Here is a 22,046-nt window from a genome sequence, read left to right on the forward strand (position 1 = left end):
ACCAACTTCTCTTTGATGTGCCTCGATGGCCATTTCGAAGTTCAAGTCTGCGTACAGGATCCGGAACACTTCAATTGCAGATGCATAAGCGGGAAGAATCTCATATCACCCAATTATCGCGGGCGTCAAGCAAGGTCTCTGATGAATGGCAAGGTCGATTCCTCAACCTCTCCCTCAACAGCCCCGAAGTCAGTTTAGCTGCATGGACACTTCCGGCCAACATATCACTATCTAGGAGTCTTAAAATAGACTGATAAGAGCCTCACCGATAGGTCGCGCGCACAGGTATGATTTGTATCGCAGTCATACGTGGTGTGGATCGTTACCTCTAAAGTCTCCTGTTCGAGATATGAGGACCAACTCTTTTCTTTGATGAATAGTCATATATCGGTGGACGAATTCTTTAATACGAATCCAACTGTTCTGGTATCCCGTTTTTATCTCTATCCTTATCTCCTTGTTTCTTATTAATCATTCCTGGATCAAAAATTAATGACAAGATGGTGGGATATCCCACTGCGGTTGGCACCTTGCCAAATGAAGTGAGTCTTCATACTTGTCACAACCGCATACCATGCTGACACGAATTCAAGATCCTTATGAATATCTTCTGCCTCTTCCCCACCACTTCCCTCCTCCCTCTCACCCTTACCTCTCATCGCATCCACGATGTGATTCTCCGCATTGTCCACAATCGAATGCTTGCAGCCGCGAGCATTCCGGGTCATCAAGTCATTCTTGAGTGCTATCATCCGTCCACAAAACATATTACACCTTACTACATCTGCGAATATCTCTGAACCGATGATCTCTGTAGTGTAGTGGGCTTGCAAGAACGCTGCACCTTGGGACAATTGCGCGGTTTATACTCCCATTTCCGTCCTATTCAACCTGAAGGCGATCGAAAAGTGTGGGCTGTACATCCCATAAACGGCTGGAGAGCTACAACCCTTGATACATTCAGAGAGAATACTGGAGGTTTGGTTGCACAAAACGTTGATCTCGAATCATACGAGCAATTTTCGCAGCTCCAATCAGCGGTCAACGTGGTGAAGATCGGACCTCGAAAAGGAATATTCCAAAGCTGCATTACAGTTGGCGAAGGCTTGACAAGATTTTGGAGGAACTGGTTGGGGGAACAGGCGAAGAAGAATTGGTCTGCGAGTTTCGCCCAGGCAGAGTCACAAGATGAGCGTCTGCTCTGGTCTTCTATGAATCAGCATACTGGACTTCGCCTCCGTGTCATTGAAAGACTAGGCTCTGCAAGTTCTTCCACGAGGATTCACGTAGACGATGACAACGTGTCGTACACTCTGCAGTACGAAGGTATGCCGCTAAAATTTTCAACAACTATTCACATGACTAACAATGCCCAGAACTTGTGGTACGAACAAGCCGACTTCTCCTACAAGTCGAGAAAACTCTTTCTGAGGAAGTGAACCACGAAGGTAAAGCCATGATGGCCATAGCCTAAATCTTTCAATTTTTCATCTCGATCAAATGCATCCAGGGACTACGCCCAACAGCCGAGCTTTCAAGCGACCGACGTCGTGATGATCCAAAACAATCCGCAAATGGACCCCTTCGTAGCCGAGCTCTGAAATTGGGAGGATATCGGATGAAATCTTTTGATTTAATTACTTACATGCATGCTTTTAATTATGAATGGTATGTGAATTGGATGGAGTATATCTGTCAGGCGTGTATAGAGTGGCTGTGGTTGGGGAGTCGAACGTCGTGTGGCAGCCTCAGATTGAGGCGTGAGTGTGGTCTGTCGAGAAATCTGCTTGATTTTGCTAATCCGAGTGCAGCTTCTAATCCTTGCGATGAACTTGTTTGTTTATCGTACATTTATTGTATGCTCTGCTGAACTCAGCTGTTTGAATTTAGTCTCAAAGCACTTGTTCGCAGCATGTATTTCCGATTCTACTTTGTTAAGCTTAGAATTAGAAGAGCAATCTACAATACCAGCCAAGCTTCTCTTAACTTGCTTAGTAGACTACGATATATTATCCGCTTTATTATGGCGGCATGGAAAGCACCAAATCCCCCTTACACGAACGCGACACTGGAAATTCGTTCTTCCATCACATGTGCGTCACGTGTCTGGCAACCTTCCAACATCCCGAGGGCCCTTTGGGTACCTAGAATGCATGGCATCAAATCCAGGTCGGAAGATGATCCCTTGCTCGGGCAGAGATCAACATCCTCACATTTGATGAACATAGGCCGACCGAAAACTTGTTGGTTTCGACCTGAAAAGTAACAGGCTGCGCCACAAACCTCAGCCTCAGAACAAGCTGTAGAATCCTTCGAACTTGAACAAAACATTGGCCGCCTGCCCTACTTGATGAAAACTATCTATACATTACCAAGAGTTCCAAACCTCAAGCAAGTCTCATGATGGAGAACAAACAGACCGCCGCCGACGCAAAAGCAGAAGTCTCGATGTCAGCTCGTGACTTGAAGCCTCTCCCACCAGTCCCAAACTCCAATCCAAGTCAGCGCCCGCCTCTTGAGTCCTGGCCAGTTCAGAACTATCCTAATACTTCCTGAATCTAGGTATTCGTCCCAGTTCACTCTTTTCAATCTTGCCTCCAGCTATCGGAGTCCTCGGAATGACACCCGAGCTCAAGCGACAACAAACATTCCCGTACTCGATGTCCGCTACAGACGGCACCAAAGTGTACCTCAGCACAGTCGCTCTGGCATCACTGTTCTTCCACATTCAATCCCAGATCTTAGAATCTGGAATCCCATACTCACTGCGCGACTCACTGACTGCATTCTTCGTCTGGTGGGTATACTTCCTGCAATTCCGGATCGGGATTTACTCTTGCGTCTACCCATTCGTATATGCGTGTCTTTTGCGAGCCAGAGATGGGGAATGGCCAAGTAGGATTCAGGTTTTGGGGAGTTCTAGAGCGAAGGAGATGGAATTGGAGAGAGGTGGTGAGATGAGGAGGGGTGGTGTGTTTCCGTTGTTGGGCCTTTGGGTGAGTTATACGTGGGCAGGGTGTGTGGTGATGGAGGCTTGGGGAGCTTGGAAGGAAGGGCTAGGTCAGGAGGAGTTTGTTAGAGAGAAGAGGATGAGGGAGTTGGAGGAGGCGAGGGCGAAGGTTGTTGAGGAGGAAAAGAAAATTGGTGACAGAGATGACGAGAAGGACACAGGTGATGATAATGAGACCAAGGATGAGAGAGCTTAAGATACTGCTTTCTGACTCTGCGAAGTAATTGTTCTTTGGACAGAATTTGAAGTTACTTCGCATCTTCATACCAATATTTTTTGGGTATCAACAAATCCGGAAGCGTTGTCGTGTTCGATTTCTTCGGTCCTAAGCTCCGATACACGGCATCGCACGCATCACATCAAGCCTTCGAGCCTACTTGCATCGGAACTGTATTCACGCAAATATCGTGTCCTCTATCTACTTGCATGATCGAGCATGCACACGACCAGATGGAGAATAGGCGGGGTAATGCGGAGCTTTTGGGGTGACAATTGGGGAAGGAAAGAGCGAAAAAGCGAGTGCCACATATGTTCTCCTGTCTGCATCCACAGTGTCCGTTATCAGCCTGCACAAACACGAGGCCGTTCGAATATATGCACCTTCTTAGTGGCATCCACCAACTAAATTTCAGTTCAGTCTATCATTTACGCGAGCAGGAATGAGGTTCACTCGAGTGTTTGCCAAGGCTTTTGTGACTTTTCGTCAATTCTGGTCACATCGACTGCCTGAATTGCCCTTCATCGTATCGGTTTTGTCTCTATCAGGATTCAAGAGAATATGAGGCAGGCCAACGTTTCAGTCCAAAATAAGAAGAGAAAATCTTCCAATCTGAACTAATCGTGAAAGCAGTCGCTCTTGAATCCTTCGCGTACCGGGAGTCCAAACTACATAGACTCCATTTACGATGGTGACGACTCAGCATCAGCTAGAGCGTTCCCCCTGGCTCCGCCTCAACGTCCATTTTTGACCGCATGCTAGCAGCAATGGAGTATCTACACCTTACCGAGGACGCTGCCGACAAGATAGATAAATCTCGCTTCGCTCAGGATATTGGAACTGTCATGTGATGAAGTCAACAAATGTCTGACGCTCCGGCGGTTGCCGTGGAGGGCGCCCTTTTCGCTTCAGGTCTATGGTCGAAGCTAAATAGAAAGGTTGCCTTATTCCCATATATCAAGTATCATTATTGATATGGACTAGCCTGGCAATTCCAAGAAGTGCCTGTGGGCATCGCTTTGGTGTACCAAGAGGAGGATTCCCTGTCCCAGTCTATGGCCATTGATCCGTCCTGATATCAATCAATGACTCACGAGTATTCTACTTGTGCACCGATCATCACATTCACAAAGCTGCCAGCTTCTACCGAGGAGAAGTCTATCGGATGAATACCTCCCGGAAGCCACAAACATCCAAAACGCCATCCAAGCCACTCGAGATTTATCAATAACCTTATCTAACATCTCAAGATCTCTGAAGGCTTATCATATCAATAATAAAGCTATCAGATCTGCGATCACACTACTCTACACATCCACGTGGATACAGTATGCATACCATGCGGGGTAATACAATGTGGGGTTTCTGCTCCCCGACAGCCAAGCCCCACGTTGCCTGCTCCAGGGACTTCAGGCGCCTCGAGGCGTTGAACCCGATAGGTCGCTGTACAGCTGCAATACGCTGCAAGTATCGGAATTATAGGCACCGAGTTGGATGCTGGGGGCGAATAGCGGGCGTTGGCTAGCTAGCCAGAAGAGTATTGGAGTTTGTGCTCTTAAGATCTTCTGGGATTTGTTTTCTGGTGTGACCAAAATCTTTTTGGGATCTTGGGTTAAGACCTGAAGTTAGTTTGATTACAGTTTTGTTAAAATTTGTTGTGAGATCACACACAAAAACTAGGATATTTGCTGAAAATGGCTGTTACACTCACGAATGAAGACCAGCCGGCCCCGGCAACAGGAATAAATGTCGTTGTCGTTGGAGCTGGTAAGTAACCCCTTCTCGTTCTCAACTTTCAATTCACAATGCTAACATAATTCCCTAGGATTTGGCGGCCTCGTCGCAGCAATCGAATGTCACCGACAAGGCCACAGCGTCTCCATCTACGAGTCTTTCCCTGCGCTCAAAGTCCTCGGCGACATCATCTCCTTCGGCCCCAACGCCGGGCGAATCTTCCACCGCTGGGAAAATGGAAAAATCGCAGCTAAGATGCGAGCCCTTTCTATCGATCTGAGAGCCTACGGATTTAAGATTCACAAGTATGATACTGGTGAGGTGGTCTCACATCAGAAGACTCCAGAGGGCGATCCTGCTGCGCCGAATTTCAATGGGCATAGAGGGGAGTTGCACCAGGTTGTTTTTGAGTATGCGGAGAGTTTGGGTATTCCTATTCATTTGGGGAGTAGGGTGGTGCAGTATTTTGAAGACGGGGAGAAAGCGGGGATTGAGTTGGAGAGTGGGGAGAAGGTATGCTCGTTTAGCTTGTTTACTGTGTGAGGTCTTGAGGCTGACTATTGAAGATTACTGGCGATGTCGTTATTGGCTCAGATGGTGTGAGGTCGAAAGCTAGAACACTCGTACTGGGATATGAAGATAAGCCTAAGAGCAGCGGATATGCAGTTTTCAGAGCTTGGTAAGAACAATCCATTTTCTCAAACCAGACTGGAGCTGATTCCATGCAGGTTCTCAAACAAAGACATGATCGCCGATCCACGTACAGCACAGTTCTGCAATAACGGCGATACCTTCAACGGTTGGATTGGCCCAGACGTACATTTCCTCTTCAGCACAATCAAAAATGGCTCGGACTGCTGCTGGGTACTCACTCACCGTGACGAAGCCGATATTGACGAGTCTTGGTCACTTCCTGGGAAGCTCGAGGATGTATACAAAGTTCTTGAGGGCTGGGATCCGATGTGCAAAGCTATTGTTGAGAAAACACCTAGTCTTGTGGACTGGAAGCTCGTGTACAGAGATCCGCTACCGACTTGGGTGTCCAAAGGCGGACGAATCGCTTTGCTTGGAGATTCGGCACATCCTTTCCTACCAACCAGCGCGCAAGGGGCAACGCAAGCACTCGAGGACGGCGTCACGTTAGCGATCACTTTGAGGAGAGCGGGGAAGGGAGATATCCCCACGGCGGTACGTGCATACCAAGCGATTCGGTACGATAGAGTGAAAGCTGTGCAGAAGACGGGCGAGACGACGAGGGATATGTGGCACAAGGCGGATTGGGAGAAGGTCAAGAAAGATCCGAAGTTAGTGGAGTTCCCTAGAGAAGATTGGATATTCTTGCATGATGCGCAGCAACATGCTGAGGAGGTTTATGATGAGGTTGTTAAAGCTTTGTAGATCTATTTTAGACGGTCTGGATTTGTAATTGATAGAATTTGCTATTGTCTTTGATCTCATAGGACTTGTGTGTAGGAACGAGTGCTGTGTCTCTGCTTCATCGATAGGCAGATCTACAACACCGGGGACGCAACCGAACACGATGTGAGAATCTAGAACTCAATATGTTTGCAGGGTGGAGCCTGCAGGTCATGGTGCTGCTACAGTGATTGGAGGTAATCCGACAGCGCTCTATTGTTCTAGACCAATCTTGCCATGTTAGAATATGAGACTACTGTACAGGATGAAGCCGGTGTTCTGGTCTTTCTTGCAGGTATTTACGGGAGAAATGCAACTGGGCGGCGCGATATATGAGCCTAGGAGAAGCTCTTAGACCGAAAAACACATGGGTAATGTCGTGAATATTAAAGCAGCAAAACTCGTCACTGTGGACAAGATACTATCTGTCACTACGTCTCTTCACTCGTTCGCCCTGACAGTTACTCCGGTCTTTATTACTCCAACCCTGATTTCTCGTGGCAAAATCCCCATCACTCATTCCACATGCACGGCAGCTTCAGTGGCGGCCTTTGGATTCGTCCAAACAACCTCCTCAACACTGACACGCGGGACCTTCTCATCGACAGCAAGAGCTGCCGCACCGATACATTTGTAACCGCGGAACTTGCGTGCTGGTATACGTGCCAGAAACTGTGGACTGTTTAGCTCATGCAAAATGAAAGTCTGATTCGACATGCTTACCATTTCGTCAATTTCCTCGAAAGTACGGTTCTTGACCTCAGGTAGATAGAACCACACCCAAGCAGCGCCAATGAAGCAGCTGGGAGTCCAGATGTATCCATACTTTGGTCCCCAATTGAGTGCTGACGGGTTGATAAAGTAAGGCGCAGTAAAGGTGGTGAGCCATGCCCCAAGGAAGCCGATAGCTGAAGCGAGACCGAAAGTATAGGATCGAAGTCGTTGGGAAGGAAACTCTCCTCCACAAAGCCAGGCATAAGTCGCAACCATTCCGTTGTACCCCATGATATATAGAACGGATATGCCAACGATGACCTATCACATATTAGTTTCTTGCTGTGCATTCTGACAAAAGACTTGTTTACCTTTCCAGTGGACTGTTTCCCAGGGTTGACCGTGTAGACTGCCGCGATAATAAGTTGACATATACCGCAAATGATCAATCCTGTTGTCAGGAACACTCTGCGACGGCCATATCTAGTGATGATAGCAGAGTTGACCAAAATGATAAAGACACCAACACCGGTCAAGATGCAGGAGTTCTCGAACGCATTGCCCACACCAGCCATCTCGAAGAAGTATGTGCCGTAAGCTGCGACTTGTCAGTAATTGATACAGAAGCTCAGTGGAAAGACTCACAGATCATATACATAGCACCAGATGCTGCTTGGAGAGTGACGGCGCCGACGGCGAGGAGAGTTCGGCGGCGATCAACTGGATTGCGGAAGAGGTCAACAATTTCTGAGTTCTGTGCAAGACTTTTCTCGGCATCGATTGCGGTCTTCATTTCGTAGAGTTCGGCTTCCACTGTCTCAGGGAAGGGTCGCAGCCAAAGCAAGGACTTCCGCGCTGCCTCTTCTTTGTCCATCTGGAGGAGCCATCGTGGTGACTCTGGGATGAAGAAAAGGGCAAGAGATAGCAACCCAGGAACGACATAGACGATGCCCAGAGGCACAATATAGGCTTGTCTTCCACCCAGCTTCACCGTGAAGTTATCAATAATGGTACCGATGAGAGTACCTAGTGCCAAAGTTAGCCTGCCATCTCTTCATGGATCAAATCATTTACCGATCGAAGTCCAACTCTGGAAAGCACCCACAGTGAGACCGCGATACCGTGCTGGAGCACACTCCTTCAGAAAAGGTAAGCCATATCCTATCCCGAGAATTCGAAGCACCTACTTGAAGGTATAATTGGGAGAAGGTCATGTACATCCCATTGGCGAGGCCAATTACTAGTCTTCCGGCATACAAACCACCGATCGATGTAGTTGTCATCATCACAACATTTGAAACGATGCAGAGGATACACGCAACCCAGATACTGGCCTTTCGGCCAATGAATTTCGCGATGGGACCTAAGCAACATTAGTCGGATCAGACAGAAAGTTCCACTTTCCATACCGGCAGCAGAGGAAGAGAGGAAAGCACCCAAGATCATCAAGGACGAGATGAGTTGCTGACGCCCAGGCGAAATGTTGTACCCCAGAGGCGTCGAAGGGTCTACGTTTCCGAAAACCTTTGATAAGTTAAAACCTCAACAATCTAGAAAGTCTAGTTGACTTACCTGAAGGAAGCCAGGCATTGCTTGCAAACCTCTATCTCAATTCTTAGCCTCATGGGAAACAGCAGAATCGCATCCCTCGCTCGAGGTGAAGCACCTACCCGATGATACCAAAGTCAATACCATACTGAAATGGGCACATCGACATTAGGGTGCAAGCGAGAAGACATTTCCAGTGGGACGTCACGCTCTCCTTGGGTTGGTCCGCCATGGTGAAGTCGAATTGTGGTATGGAATGAGATACAGAAAACGTATCAAGGTTGATTTGATCGTTCAAGGTAACTGACAACTCTGAAGAAAACAACCCATGAACTCAACAGTTGCAACTCCTGGAGATATAGCTAATTTCATTTCAGCCAATTCGCCCATGTTCGCCTGAAAACATCTGCCGATCTCAATGTGCATACTGGCAGCGGGGTAAGTTGGGGATTAGTGGGTCCAACCCCAAACTTTGTCCCTGTCAGGTGGCTAGATGTTACACTAGACCTTATCTGATGTGTTTTTGGTCTTGTCTAGACGCTTTGCGATTGTGATTCCAAGAGTGCCGTGTGGTCGGAAGCATTGAAGCGAGGTTTATTTTGAGGCGCACGCCACCAAAGTGAAACAGCACGTTAAGCAAACGCACACCGCAATGAGGCGTTCTTGTACAAACAAAGGGGCACTCATGCTGTCGAATCGAGGAAGCTTGAGTCTTCTCTCCCACATGCCATTTTGGTTGCTTAACTCAGATGGTTGCGTCTCGTCTGTCCAACTTGCATGAGGATATTGCTCGAGGTTGTGCTCGCTGTACGAGGTTAAATCCACTCGGAATTCCCCCAGCCCTCGTCCTCCCTACACACCAGCCCCACATACATCTAAGGTTATGTAACCTTGGCTCGCGAAAGTTTTCTGGGAAAAGTCTGGGGAAGTGGGTCATTTGTCTCAACTTGGGTTCATGTGAATAGCTTCGAATTCACCATTGATACGTCGGAACCAAGCTCTCCCAGACAATCGGGTTCATCGATTTGAAGCTGGGCCAATTTCATATTGGCTTCCAGCTTTGGTCCGGAGGGATAATACCTCATCTTGAGGCGCACTGTGAAGAAAACTGCTTAGATGTTTGAACCTTAGATTAAGCCACTCGACTCAGTGCTCAGCAGGTTCGTTCTTTGTAATCCCTCGAAGGATTGCTGGCCTCCAAGGAACAGCACACCAACAGAAATGGCGGGCTAGTTTGGTACAAGGAGCCATTGTTCAAGCCCACATAGATCCAAGTTTATCATTTGGAGAGCCGAAAGAAAGATATTGGCAGTGATACGTGCTAATTCCTTTCGAGATCGTGTAGAACTGTATGCAATAGAAATGCAAGCGATAGCAGAGCGTACGGCCTTAGTGAAACACAATAACCAAAAGAGAGCTTATGAGCTCCTAGGGTAGGCGGCCCACCGGACATCGCTCTCCAAGCTAGCACTTGCAAACTCAGTATAATTGCGATTTCTAGATGCAAATGCGTTCGGGGCACTTTCCAACGACTTGCCATCTTTGAATTGGAGTTTCGCATGGCAGTGGATACCGCTTGACGACAGCAAGATTCTCCAAATGACTTTTCTCTTCTGTTTGTGTCAGCTCTGGTCTGATAGGCAACGCCTATCATTAGATTGGCTACAACTGTTTATTCTGCAATGGTAGGTACGCCACTTCCTCTCACCCGTTCGTGAAAGTGATGTATTTTCCATAGCTTAACGACAGCAGTCTGATTACCGCCATCGAATGCCCCCTCCAACAGCATATACTCACTGTGTATCGAGAACAGCATCGCAACTAGAGGCGGTACACCAACTGCAAACAACACTCTCGTACCTTTCAGTCAACCTCCCAAACTATCGCCTCGATCGAACTTTTACAAGATCCTAGATCCCCATCATTACAGTCCACTCTACAAAGCCATCGTAGAACTCCTCGTATTCCTTCATCATCATATCATATATAAAGAGATATCTTGGTGGACCTTTCAAGCCCGCATCTTTGGAACGAGCATCCGCGTAATTGTTTATTTGCAGCTTCCACAGCGCCTTGAACGCCAGCGCATACCATTCGTCACCCAACCCAAAAGGATTTGGCAGCGACTTAATGACCATGGAAAGTTTCGGCTTCTGCGGCAATGAAAGCCCGCCCCAGTCCTGGTACCGATCGTTCAGCTCAACCTCCTTCTTACTGTGTGCATTGCCGTAAGCTTGGCGGGAGAGAAATGCCGGCCATTTCTTCAAAGGGTAGACAAACCGGGAATCGAATCGGTGTCTGCGGTAGGCTGGTCCCAGGAAAACTCCAATGTGGTGCTGTAAAGCATATTCCCATCTGTGACCTTTTGTGTCAATGAGAGGAGGACCAACATCCCATGCGATGGGTCCGGAGTGAACCATCTTGTAGGCTTGGTACATCTTGGAGCAGGTCAAAGCGAGGCAGGCCTTGGTATACAGTCCGTCTGAATCATCTCCGACGAAGCTAATGATGTGCAGAAGTACTTCGAGAGGTACGCTGGAGAAACTTGGAGGATCGTGATGGAGAGAGTCCTGATCTTCTGTAAAATGTCAGATTGTTTCGCATAGTGGGAGGAATCACGTACGTGACTGAGCTTGCAGAAAAGCGCCCCTAGCAAGTGCTATAATTATGGCACGCAGAAGCTGCTCAGATGAAGAAAGCTCTGCTACCTTCACTACCGCGAGGCTGCCACCTACCTCTGCTGGCGACGTGCAATGTTCGATCTGCATGTTCGAGTCGGACATCGGCACCGTAGCGAAAGAGGAGAGCTCTGCGACGTTCATCGTATCTGACATCACACAGATTTTGTAGGCTAAGACCGCCAACCTGTCGCGAATGTTTCGGTGCGTCGTGTCGCGATGCTTGCGTCAGGTAACCACTTCAGGATGATGTTGATATCGACGACGGTTGAAGTGGGCCAAACAAACAGAAATTAAGCGAGGCTGAGCTAACAACAGCGGGTTCGGATATGGTATGGAATACGCAAAGTTAAGACCGAATTATTGGATAGTATCGGTGATGGGGAATAAAAGGAGTGATAAGCATACGGGCTGTTGCTGTGCTTTAGATAGTCTAGTGACTCTACTGTAAGAATTTAATTCCTAGTACAGAATCGTCCATCACTACAAAAGAGCATATGACAGCAGAACTGCTCATTCACTGCACGTTAGTCAGACATATTATTCTACCGCGGGCTTGCACTCTCGTAGGCTGGGAAGATGCCTAGGAGCCGCTCTCAGTGGCCACCTCCTAAGCGAAAGTCAATAAGACTAAAAACTAAATATCTCGCGCAACAAGGCAATTGCTTGATACTACCTAAGAACTTTAGAGCGCAAACCAAAAGTTTATAGGACTGTCTCGGGGGCATGATGACAGCTTTTGATGGGTAAATGGTAGCTGATTGTTTCCAACTTTGATATTTTTCAACATTGTTGCCTGGCCCTGGGGTCCTTGACCCCGCATTGCCATCATAGGACACATGAGGTAATATGTAATTTGAGCAAACCAAAGTTTTGCGTGGATTGCTATAGGAACTCCTGTAGTTTGAGATATCTACCTAGAGCTAAGGACCAAGCGTCGTTTGATTTTCTTGGTCCCAGCTGAATCGTAGGCAAGGCCTGCTTTCACAAACAACTAGGAAGAGCCAAGGTGAATCCTCGAGTTTCAAACCAAGCTTCAGAAGGAAAGAGACCCTATCTAGATCATCTTTCCGTCCTCACATTATTTCCTTGACAACTATCTGGAGAAACTTCCGTTGATGATCTGTTTACGCCCATTTTTGTCACCTGACACCCCCAGATTCCAGCTCACTATGCCACGTAGGCATTGTTGGATATGTCCTTGCTTTGCCACAAGGGTCTCGTGCAATGATTAGAACTCTATATAGCGATAACATAAGCTATGTCTTACATGCTACAGAAAGACGTTACCGAAGATCAATGATCGGCTTGTAGTCTCGGCCCAATTTTTTTGCTTTCCAAAACTTTGCTTTGGAACGCCACATCAGCCCGCTGACCGTTTCTCATAGAAGTATTGGCCCAGTAGGCCAGTTGTTTGTTCGATAACTGGTCGGTGGATCATAAAAGCTTGCATATTCTGGCAGCAGCAAGCAACAAGCAGGTTTGCCTCGGCAACAAAAGGATTGAAGTCAAGCATACCCCAAGCTATCTTTTGAGCATCTTAGTTATTAGTGTTCTCCTTGTAACAGTTTTGTGGCATCTCGCTACTTTTCTGCAGTGGCTTGCTAAAGTCTTGACACAGACACTAATCTAGAGCGCTCGAAAACAATTCGTTGCACTTTCAACAGTCCAATGTAGGAGACGATCACACTCACAACCTCTCAGGTTCTTCGATGATTCAAGGAATCTTCAAGGGCCTCGGAAGTTTCAGAGCCGTCCTAGCTCTCGCCATGACCTATATCGTCATCCCGCTATGAATGAGGGGTAGTTTGAGACGAAAGTCGCGACTGCCAAGTTTGAAGGGGATAAAAAGCAAGAAGCAGGATCGGAGCAGAGGGCCAATGCCAACTTGAGCATCATAATTGGGTACTGAGGGCAGAGCGTGCCGTGGAATGTGGTTATGACATTCAAGTGAGGGATGGATGAAGGAGGGATCTCTGCCATATTCATTTACCCAGGTCACAAACACATTCAAGTCATCAAGGATCAGATTCTATGTACACGAATTTGCAAGTCTTATCCACCAAAAATTCGTTTGTTAAAATTTAAACTCCTCTGATAATCATCTTCTTATAATGTACATTCCCAAATTTGTGTTCCCATCGAAACCGCGTCTGCTGGCTCCAAGTCCGCGCCCAGATCCCATTACTCCGACCCATTTCGAGCTAGATAGCAATTGCGGAAAAGTAAAATCATGTATGCGTTCGTCACATTTATGTGTGGCCAACGAGACCGGCTTGAGGAGCGTTGTCTGGGTTGGTGTTGGTACCGGCGAATCCGAGAGCGGTGTTCCATGCATCGGCGGTGGATTGATCGCGGGTGCCGAGAGCGAGAATGTCAGCCTTTGCGGCCAAGCATGCTGCCTTTCCGGCCTCGCTGGCTCCACAGACGTTGCCAAGTTGATCGCAGATGCGGTTGGTGATGATGTTGGGGTTCAAGGCCTCTTGTTGACCCTTGTTGACGACTGGGTCGATGGCTTGGAAGGTGAACTCAGTCTCCTTGCGGCCGTTGAGTCCGGCCTCAAACTTGATGGTTGGTACGCATGTTCCGAAGTCGTTGCCGGCAATGGATGAGGCGACGAATCCATCGAATGTTCCAGTTACTGGGTCACTGACAGCTCCGACTCCATTTCCGGCGGCTGGGGCTGCGGTAGCTGGGGCATCAGCGGCACCAGTCTCAACGGCGGCAGCACCAGTGGCGGCAGATCCGGCTTCGTGAATGTTAGCTTGTGGTAAGGTTGGGGAATGTGGTAGTGGACTCACCAGCCTTGGTTGCGGTGATGAAAGTTGTGGATGGAACACAGGCATCGGCGACTGCGCTAGCAGGATTTGATGCCGCTGGTGCAGCTACTTGAAGTCAGTAATTGTCATGGTTTCGAGACCGGTTTGATGTTCTCGAGTGTATTGCAACAGGGAGGAGGACTAAAACTTACCGACTGGGGCTGCGTCAGCTCCTCCAGCTCCTCCAGCGCCTGCATTTCCTCCAGCGCCTCCGGCTGGTGCGGCTCCAGCGGTTCCATCAGCTGCCTTGGTTGTGAAGTTTGAGAAGCCCTGAGCAGCCATAACCTCGGCGACACTCAGTCCCGTAGCATCGAAGGGGGTGGTAAGAGAGGTAGCGGAGTTGGCATTCTCGACATCAGACCCGGTAACGGCAGGATCGACGAGAGGAACAACACCTCTAAGCTCCTCAGTTGCGGGAAGGGAAGCATCGCTGCAGATAGAAGGGACGGAAACGACAAAGGGGTTGAAGTTTTGCTCGGCGGCGACAAGACCACGGGCAGCTGCAATAACTTCTGGATCCGTTCCGAGGGTGGCGACAATCTTGTCTGCTTGGGAAAGCTGGAAGAGTTAGAAAGAGTTTGAAGTCGGAAAGTAGTGGATGTGTTTACCTTTCCGCAAGGGTTAGCGGCTGCGAGCAAGAATGAGATGGATTGACCAGCGAGCGTTGCAGCCTCGCCAGAATTTCCAAAGGCACCAAGATCCGAGATAGCTTGGATGGGGATCTGTTCCTGAGCGAATCTATATCTTGTCAGTTGTTGATCGTACTTACTGAGCTTCGATGCTTACCGGGCTTCAGTGATGGCCACAAGGGCTGAAATAAGAAGTGCTTGGGTATACATTGTGAGGTTTGGAAGAACGACGCTCAAATGTAATATATGAAGATCAGAGAAGTGAAGTTGGGCCGGCCTAAGTGGTAAAAGTTATGAACTTGTGTAAGGACTGTTAAAGAATGTATAGTTCGCAGAACTAGAAACGAATGTGCAAAGGCGGAAGAGAAGTTGAAGATGATGGTTAGAGTAAGACTACTTTGGGAGGAAACTACTGTATGTTATATACAGCAGGTCAGCTGGAAGCGCCGATATCATTTCGGTTGACGGCGGAACGACGAGCATGGATGTCCCATCCTGTCATCCTAACCGGTTCATGGTCTGGCGCTCAGACAATCCACAATCCAATGTTCTCACATTCTCTGGGATGAACACGAGTTGCAGTAGGGGCTGAACAGGTTGAGAGCCTGGGTTATTGCTGGGACTCAGATCCTCATGCGCTAGCGGCGGTAAAGCCAATCTTGCTTAGGTCTGTCGTCCGATGCCCTCTAACCACATGTGATCCTTTGGAGGGCTTTTGCCATGGGCTGTCGGATCAACAACCGGGCTTTGCAAGGAGGAGGCTGAAAAAGAGACTGGAAGACCGGACGAAAGTGGACAAGCGACTGCCAAGGTGCGTCAAGTCGATATCAGATGAAAACTCAGTCTCGGATTGGAAACTCGCAACGCCTGAGATCCGGGCGGGGGTCAATGCGAAACGAGCCCGTTTGAGTGGCCAATTGCAGCGCTTACTGTAAGGTTCGAAATAAATTAAACAGCGGTGATGAGTGGTCAGAGAATGCTTGAGTCGACGATGCAGCAAAACTTTAAACCTATGGTTATTCGGACGACAAACAATGCTCACGTCGTAGCCAGTGGTGAAGCCAGAAGTTGTCCCGAGAGACATTCAGGTGACATTTAGGGGCCACTTCGGGATACGCATCGTATCGCTTAGGCAAGCCAGGATGTTGAGACGAAGAACTGCATCTCGAGACAGGGGCTGTTTGATCGTTGGCCCAGCCGCGGCCGAGGGTCAAGAAACCAGAGCTGGCCAAGATTGCACATACGACGACATGATTCATTGCGAAATGAAAAGATGGGGAGAACTTCGTCATCCAAGACGGACTCGTCCCTCGCCGTCACTTGAGGACATAATTAGAAAGTCTGGACTGCAATTGAAGCCTGGAGTTTCGAGACCACCAAGAGTTCCCAAAGCATTGAATCCAACGTATTGTTCTTGGAGGCTGCGCGTTATTAGAACTATATCATTTCTCTGGTACGCATGAACTTGCTCTGCGTCAGTAGCCTTGGGTCATGCCCGGAGGACTTTATGGCGACGTGAAATTCGGCAGACGAACCGAAGAACCTTTCATTCCAGTCAGCACGGAAACAGTACGAGTCAAGGTACTTCATGGATGACGTGGCATTGAGATTCACGAAGACTCTCCAACATGTCTTCAAGATATCTAGGTAGTACTGTGAAAACTGCAAAGCAAACTCCCCATCGTTGCCAACAGGGAGAGACGGCTTCAGCTATGCGAAGGCGGCCATCATAAGTTGTACAATAATACCGTGCTTGTGTGCTCGAGGTTTGAGCCACCACTGATCTTATGCCCCAGACAACCAAGTCTCTGGCATAAAATGCATTGGAATGCATGCGTCCCGGCATCGTGGCGTTGGCACAGTTAATGCATAGAGATTCTTGACGATCCTCTGGCAAAGGATAGCCTTCGTGGTGACGAATCTCGTGAACCACACAACGGAGCTGCCGGGACGAGCTGTCCAACTTTCAGACGAATGCAAATGTCAGGAGAGGAGGGATGTGGTGACTTTTGATGTATGTGAGGTCCGTGCAGGAGAGTTTCTGTTGATATATCTCAGAGTTTCTTGGAATTGCTTGCCACAACTCCCGTGAACATATCCAGTAGCAAGGAAGAGCCAAACTCTATTGCTTGAACAAATGGGGAAATGTCTGTTTTTCTTGAACCTCAAGTCAAGCTGCAGACTCGATGTTGCGAGATTGAAGCCATGATGCCGATTGGCTCCCCGGCGCACAGAAGGATTGATTTGAATCTTCAGGAAGAAAGTAGAAATCCTCGTCGCCACGGAGCACTCAGCAGTAGACTCAAATTAACCAGATAAGCATAAGGCACTGTCCAATGCATGACCTACATTGCATTCGCAATGCTGCTGATGATTGAAACCCATCGAAGCTACATTTGCCAAAATGGACATCCATTGTTACCACTGTGCCTTGAATCTGCCACTCGACTTTTCAAAAATGGGCAATTTCTGGGTCAAACATATTAGTCAGATAGTAAACCTGTATAATCGTGCTCTGAAAGCACATGTGGCTGAGTGATTCAGCCTACTAAAATATCATCCTGTTTGACGACGGAGGAGGCGGGATGATGTTACCATCTCGGACCATGAAGCAAAATCTTCATTACGCAGTGAAACAAATTGAATCGACGGAGGCTGATGAGTTTTGCGAAGAACTTTGCACCAGTGAACGTAGGCTTGGACTTGGTCCAGAGGAGGCAACGACACCTTGGTCATGTTGAGAGCGATAGCAGAAAGAGTCATCGTAAAACGTAAAGAATTGCAACGTAAAAGGGGGAGATTCTCAGCAACGATACTATTAGACAGTGCCAAAGATACGTTTCTTTGAAGGACTTGCGCTGTGCAGATGACCTGTTGATAGTAGGATGGTGCTGAGGAAGGCTGCCGGGTTGGAGAAGGCTGACGGTCAAGGCGAGTCTTGGCGCGTTTTCGCGACTTCAATTTCTGGACCCTGACCAATATTCTCAACGGACAACGACACCACAGCAGTTCCAAGCCCACAATCTTCTGAATTTCGGTTCAGGGCGGTAATGACTGTTCGTCTCCAATAAATGGCCCGGTAGTATTCAACCTGCCTACGGGCTTCAGCATTCAACAATGTCAGCCTCATCCTCCGCAGCCTCGAGCACCCTCACCAGATCCAGACTCGCGGTCATCGGATTTGCTTCTGTAGCAACAGCTTTCACGGCATACTGGTTTTATCGGAGTCTGGTAGAAGAAGAAGAGAAGGGACATGGCTCAACGTTACATCGAAGCAATGCAGTCCACAGAAGACGAAGGCGAGCCGCCACTGCGAACGACATTACGCCGACCCTCATAGATGGCAGCGGAATCTTCGTCGACGACGCTGTTGAGAATGATGGAGAAGGGCATATTGTTGCTAGAACGTTGACGGATGGAGAGACTGTGGTAGATGATCAGGCTTTTGCGGAGGAGTATGGTTGGACCAACATGCCACAGTCCTATCAACGCAACGGCCAGAATATCGTCCAACTCTTATTTCGAGTCTCGGAGGATGCTACAAGACGAAATGCGTATGTTCATAGAGGATGTGCTTGTAATAGCTGCAATATGCTCCCCATTAGAGGAGTTCGATACCGATGTGCGAATTGCGCCGACTACGACCTCTGCGAGAACTGCGAATCTCAAGGCTTACACACCAAGACACATATATTTTACAAGATTAAGGTTCCGGCAATATCATTTGGTCCAAGGCACATACAGCCGGTCTGGTATTCGGGGGATCCAGAGTCTGTGATGAGAGTGTTGCCAAAGGAGATCACTACGAAGCTTTCGAGGGAAACAGGGTTCGAGAGACCTGAGTTGGACGCATACTGGGAGCAATGGACATTCATGGCAAACACGGATTGGAGGGACGATCCGGATGATATCAATCTTGCTATGGATCGGAGGACCTTTGAGCGATGTCTCGTACCTCTCGGAGGCTACAGACATTCGGCACCCAGCCTGATATTTGACCGCATGTTTGCTTTCTACGATACCAACAAGGACGATTTAATAGGCTTCCCAGAGTTTCTTCACGGTGTGGCATATCGAAAGAAAAAGGATAAATGGAGGAAGATATTTGACGGGTATGACATTGACGCAGATGGGTACGTGGATAGGAAAGACTTTCTTCGGATGTTCCGTTCATACTACGTTCTCCATCGGCAGATACACCGGGATATGATTGAAGGTGCAGAAGAACAGCAGATGAGCAGTACAGAAGCTCATCGGCTGATAAGTGGACGACAGCCCCTCAGCAGTGCTTTTGGTCAAGATGGAAGATACCCCAGAGCTCCCGATCCTCGTACGGGCGAGGGCAAGAGTGCTCGAGTCAATGGAGATCTGCAAATCATAGATGGCAAGGGCATCATGAATGAAAGCAGCAATGACACGGGAAACAGAGAGGACGTATTCAAAAGGGATGTGCCTCGATCTTATCGCAGTCATTGGCATGGAGATGGGGACAGAACCGGCGCTGGGTACTGGGAAACCATTATCAATCCTCCACAGACGGTTGAGCAAATGCCAGCCGTCCTCCGACATCTGCAACGAATTCGTGGTCAAGTAGCAGAGGCTTTGGGCGACGAGCCAGACTTGGAGTCCGAGAACTTTCCCCTGGACCCGCTTCGGGAGCAGCCCAGCGGAGATGACGACGAGGGCAACAATTCCGATAGTAGTCTTTCAAATCCAGAAGCTGACCGGAATTGGCCTCCGTCTTTTGTCAGAGTCACGGATGAGGATGCAGAGGCAATTGATGGACCCGGTACTACGGTTGAGAACGTAAGGAAAGAGAGTAGACGGGCAGTCATCCAGCAGGCGATGTTCCGGAAACAGACTCAGGAAGACGTGCATGACCGGTGGCAAAGAAGGCAGTTCTACACCGACGAGGAAGAAGGCGCAATCCCCCCAGCTAACTGGAAAGATGAGGACGACATCCTGGCTCAGTCTGGCATGGCTGGAGAGAGTTCCAAAGCTCCTTCCAGACCGACTATTCACTCAAGATCTTCATCAAGAGTACGATTCGCTGAAGATATGGACGACTTCGATACACAATCGAACATATCAAATTCCTCTAGAAGCGTGCCTGAGCGATGGGGAGGCATGGAAATCCCAGATGCAGAGAGGGATGCCGGAAAAGAGATCCTTTACCAAGTCACCCAGCAGGCTTTCAATGAACTGCTCGACCCATTGTTTAAGGACAAAGAAGACATGGCTATAGAGGCGGCTTCGACAAAAGCAGAAAGAGAGAAGTGGGGGTATTTATACATGACTCCAGAGTTTGAGAAATGGGCTCAGGAAAAGGAAGCTCAGGATGCAAAACCAAGACAATCAAAGACAATAACACTTCCTAATCCTCTCGCCAGGCCACCTCCACCATCATCAAACCGGGAATGGCCACAATTCCGTGAAGTGGAAATTGAGCAAGTACGGGAACGACCTTTAGAAGAATTGTTAGCTGCAACTGGCTACGAAGTTGACGAGTCACTTGCACGTCAAGATGATGATGATCATGGAAGCGTGTCTGACTTCGCAAGTATACCAGACACAACTCCTCCGAACACACAGCGATCAAACTTAGAAGCACCCGCATCGGACTCCGCATCGGTTTCCAATCCGAGACCACAACAAGCCCAGTCTTCACCTACATCAACCGAGCTCCTTTCCGTGGTAGCAGAATACGGTGACGGTCAGGATACCCACACGTCACCATCCACACCTCCCCGCTCTACACCCCCCGAGTCCGAGACATCCTCTCTCTCCTACCGCGACCCAACACTTCCTCAATTTCGACCCGACGCTGAGATTCCCTATGATCCAACTTCCGCCCGCCGCCCGACAACGGACTTCATCCCTCTCCTGAAAGAAGAACACGAAGCACGACAGCAGCGCAGTCAGGAGGACAATGCCGCAGACGCCGATATCCTCGACATGGACCTCTCACCTCCGGCGGCGCTCAACGGCTCGGCCTCAGCTCCAACCTCAGCTCAAGAGTTCATGAAGACGGGCAAGAAGCCGAGAAAGGAGACGCTCTTCCAGTTATGGAAGATTGAGAGGGCGGTCAAGGAGGCAGAGGAGAATGGTGGGTGGGGGAGGTTGGGGTTTGCGGACTTTGAGAGGAGGGTTAAGAGGGCTGTGGGGGAGGGGAAGGGGAGCCAGATGGATTATTTGGGGAGTTGGATTGATTTCTGTATTCCCTGATTCGGTTGGGGTTTGTTTGAAGAGTGATGGGTATGATTGGTCTGGTGTTGAAAGGAAGAGATGGAAGGGAGGAGGGACGTGTACAGTATTATCTGTTATGTGTTAGTGTAGCATAGAGTCGGGTTCTTAGTAGAAAAGTGTTACTGCATATCCAAATCCTTTTGATGAGACTTGCATGCGGTTGTGTGGTGTGGTGTTGTGTTGTGTTGGTGCTGTGCTGTGCTGTGATGCAAAACAGTGGCAAAACAGCTTACGCGTGGTGCTGACGAGTACAGTAACACGATACATACAAACCTTTCCATACAATGGTCTCAAGACCAATACTAATCGTTCACCGCATGAATATATATCATCACGATATTGAATCCCCGAGTGATATATATCCGTGGGTGGAAACAGAGAGGTTCGCCGACTGAGGTTGAGCAGCCAAGGGAGCTGCTAGCTACCTAACGAGTGGAGGTTTAAGTAGGGAATTGAAAAGGGCTGTTTCTTGACAGACATTAATTAATACCTTCCCCTCATCTTATTAACTCGAGACTTCCATACAAATAAATACAAGCAAGCAAGGAATTACCTTTCGCTGTACTTGTGACATGAATGAAATGTGGAAATAGCTCAGCTTGCGCACCTGGTCTGATGGCTCGGTACTTAGTGGAAATGCACCGCCACTCTCTCGCAGCTGAGCTGGAATGGAATGGGCTGGCTTCGGTTCGGCGACTAGGTACAGTACCTACCTAGACTGCAGTCTTCCTACAGTACAGTAGGTAGCAGAGGTGGGAGTTTGGAATCTGCAAACTCCGGCATTGTGGGAGTACGAATATTATGTGTTTTCGATATCGACATACAAAGCATGTATTTATTCTTGTACCCGGGAAAATGATAGGGCTGATGCAATGGTAAGGTTTGCAGATGGGTGGTGTTCTTGGCCCGGCTTGCTCACTCAAGCTTTTCTGATGGGGCTTGGCGGGTGAAACGGGGCTTACGTGAGTGCGTGACAGATTTGGGATATGGAGTTTTTTTTCTTTTTCTTTTTGGTGGATGGCAGGGATGCTGTAT

The 22,046-nt window shown here is 48.5% G+C and overlaps 7 protein-coding genes across 8 annotated transcripts; 4 read left to right on the forward strand and 3 right to left on the reverse strand.

Moving 5' to 3' along the window:
* Nucleotides 1–500: 500 nt before the first annotated feature.
* Nucleotides 501–1,474, forward strand: ONS95_013786 (uncharacterized protein; the record flags this gene model as incomplete). The annotated part of the gene is made up of 4 exons (XM_058507432.1): nucleotides 501–542; nucleotides 594–742; nucleotides 818–1,326; nucleotides 1,377–1,474. The coding sequence occupies 4 exons, from the start codon at nucleotides 501–503 to the stop codon at nucleotides 1,472–1,474; spliced, it is 798 nt and encodes a 265-aa protein (XP_058356601.1).
* Nucleotides 1,475–2,400: 926 nt separating this feature from the next.
* ONS95_013787 (uncharacterized protein) lies at nucleotides 2,401–3,206 on the forward strand (the record flags this gene model as incomplete). The annotated part of the gene is made up of 2 exons (XM_058507433.1): nucleotides 2,401–2,500; nucleotides 2,563–3,206. 2 exons carry the CDS (start codon nucleotides 2,401–2,403, stop codon nucleotides 3,204–3,206), a joined length of 744 nt encoding a protein of 247 aa, XP_058356602.1.
* Nucleotides 3,207–4,921: 1,715 nt separating this feature from the next.
* On the forward strand, nucleotides 4,922–6,359 carry ONS95_013788 (uncharacterized protein; the record flags this gene model as incomplete). The annotated part of the gene is made up of 4 exons (XM_058507434.1): nucleotides 4,922–4,994; nucleotides 5,053–5,474; nucleotides 5,528–5,640; nucleotides 5,690–6,359. The coding sequence occupies 4 exons, from the start codon at nucleotides 4,922–4,924 to the stop codon at nucleotides 6,357–6,359; spliced, it is 1,278 nt and encodes a 425-aa protein (XP_058356603.1).
* Nucleotides 6,360–6,746: 387 nt separating this feature from the next.
* ONS95_013789 (uncharacterized protein) lies at nucleotides 6,747–9,406 on the reverse strand. Of its 2 annotated transcripts, none has more exons than XM_058507436.1 (9): nucleotides 8,762–9,406; nucleotides 8,664–8,694; nucleotides 8,501–8,599; nucleotides 8,279–8,454; nucleotides 8,166–8,229; nucleotides 7,737–8,117; nucleotides 7,463–7,689; nucleotides 7,101–7,412; nucleotides 6,747–7,049 (listed from the first exon to the last, which is right to left on the reverse strand). In XM_058507436.1, the coding sequence occupies exons 3-9, from the start codon at nucleotides 8,535–8,537 to the stop codon at nucleotides 6,894–6,896; spliced, it is 1,353 nt and encodes a 450-aa protein (XP_058356605.1). In that variant the 5' UTR covers nucleotides 8,538–8,599; nucleotides 8,664–8,694; nucleotides 8,762–9,406; the 3' UTR covers nucleotides 6,747–6,893. The 2 variants fall into 2 exon arrangements, with proteins under 2 accessions (XP_058356605.1, XP_058356604.1); XM_058507435.1 differs by having other exon boundaries at nucleotides 8,501–8,615.
* Nucleotides 9,407–10,549: 1,143 nt separating this feature from the next.
* On the reverse strand, nucleotides 10,550–11,461 carry ONS95_013790 (uncharacterized protein; the record flags this gene model as incomplete). Its single annotated transcript, XM_058507437.1, has 2 exons — nucleotides 10,550–11,217; nucleotides 11,263–11,461. 2 exons carry the CDS (start codon nucleotides 11,459–11,461, stop codon nucleotides 10,550–10,552), a joined length of 867 nt encoding a protein of 288 aa, XP_058356606.1.
* A 2,108-nt stretch (nucleotides 11,462–13,569) lies between these two features.
* On the reverse strand, nucleotides 13,570–14,975 carry ONS95_013791 (uncharacterized protein; the record flags this gene model as incomplete). The annotated part of the gene is made up of 5 exons (XM_058507438.1): nucleotides 13,570–14,066; nucleotides 14,119–14,202; nucleotides 14,289–14,694; nucleotides 14,745–14,874; nucleotides 14,923–14,975. The coding sequence occupies 5 exons, from the start codon at nucleotides 14,973–14,975 to the stop codon at nucleotides 13,570–13,572; spliced, it is 1,170 nt and encodes a 389-aa protein (XP_058356607.1).
* A 2,773-nt stretch (nucleotides 14,976–17,748) lies between these two features.
* ONS95_013792 (uncharacterized protein) lies at nucleotides 17,749–21,158 on the forward strand. Its single transcript, XM_058507439.1, has one exon. It carries the CDS (start codon nucleotides 17,883–17,885, stop codon nucleotides 20,988–20,990), a length of 3,108 nt encoding a protein of 1,035 aa, XP_058356608.1. The 5' UTR covers nucleotides 17,749–17,882; the 3' UTR covers nucleotides 20,991–21,158.
* Nucleotides 21,159–22,046: the final 888 nt, after the last annotated feature.

The sequence above is a fragment of the Cadophora gregata genome (genome assembly GCF_030347475.1).
Source record: "Cadophora gregata isolate MNR1 chromosome Unknown scaffold_8, whole genome shotgun sequence".
NCBI classification, from domain to species: Eukaryota; Fungi; Ascomycota; class Leotiomycetes; order Helotiales; family Ploettnerulaceae; genus Cadophora; species Cadophora gregata.

What these genes read in the sequence shown, in the direction of transcription:
- ONS95_013789 (XM_058507435.1), bottom strand. Translation starts at nt 8,871, where the DNA reads ATGGCGGACCAACCCAAGGAGAGCGTGACGTCCCACTGGAAATGTCTT. An exon ending in ATTGACTTTGGTATCATCGG is followed by an intron (nt 8,695 to 8,761) that starts GTAGGTGCTTCA and finishes GAATTGAGATAG; the next exon opens with AGGTTTGCAAGCAATGCCTG. An exon ending in CCTCTCTTCCTCTGCTGCCG is followed by an intron (nt 8,455 to 8,500) that starts GTATGGAAAGTG and finishes AATGTTGCTTAG; the next exon opens with GTCCCATCGCGAAATTCATT.
- ONS95_013792 (XM_058507439.1), top strand. Translation starts at nt 17,883, where the DNA reads ATGTCAGCCTCATCCTCCGCAGCCTCGAGCACCCTCACCAGATCCAGA.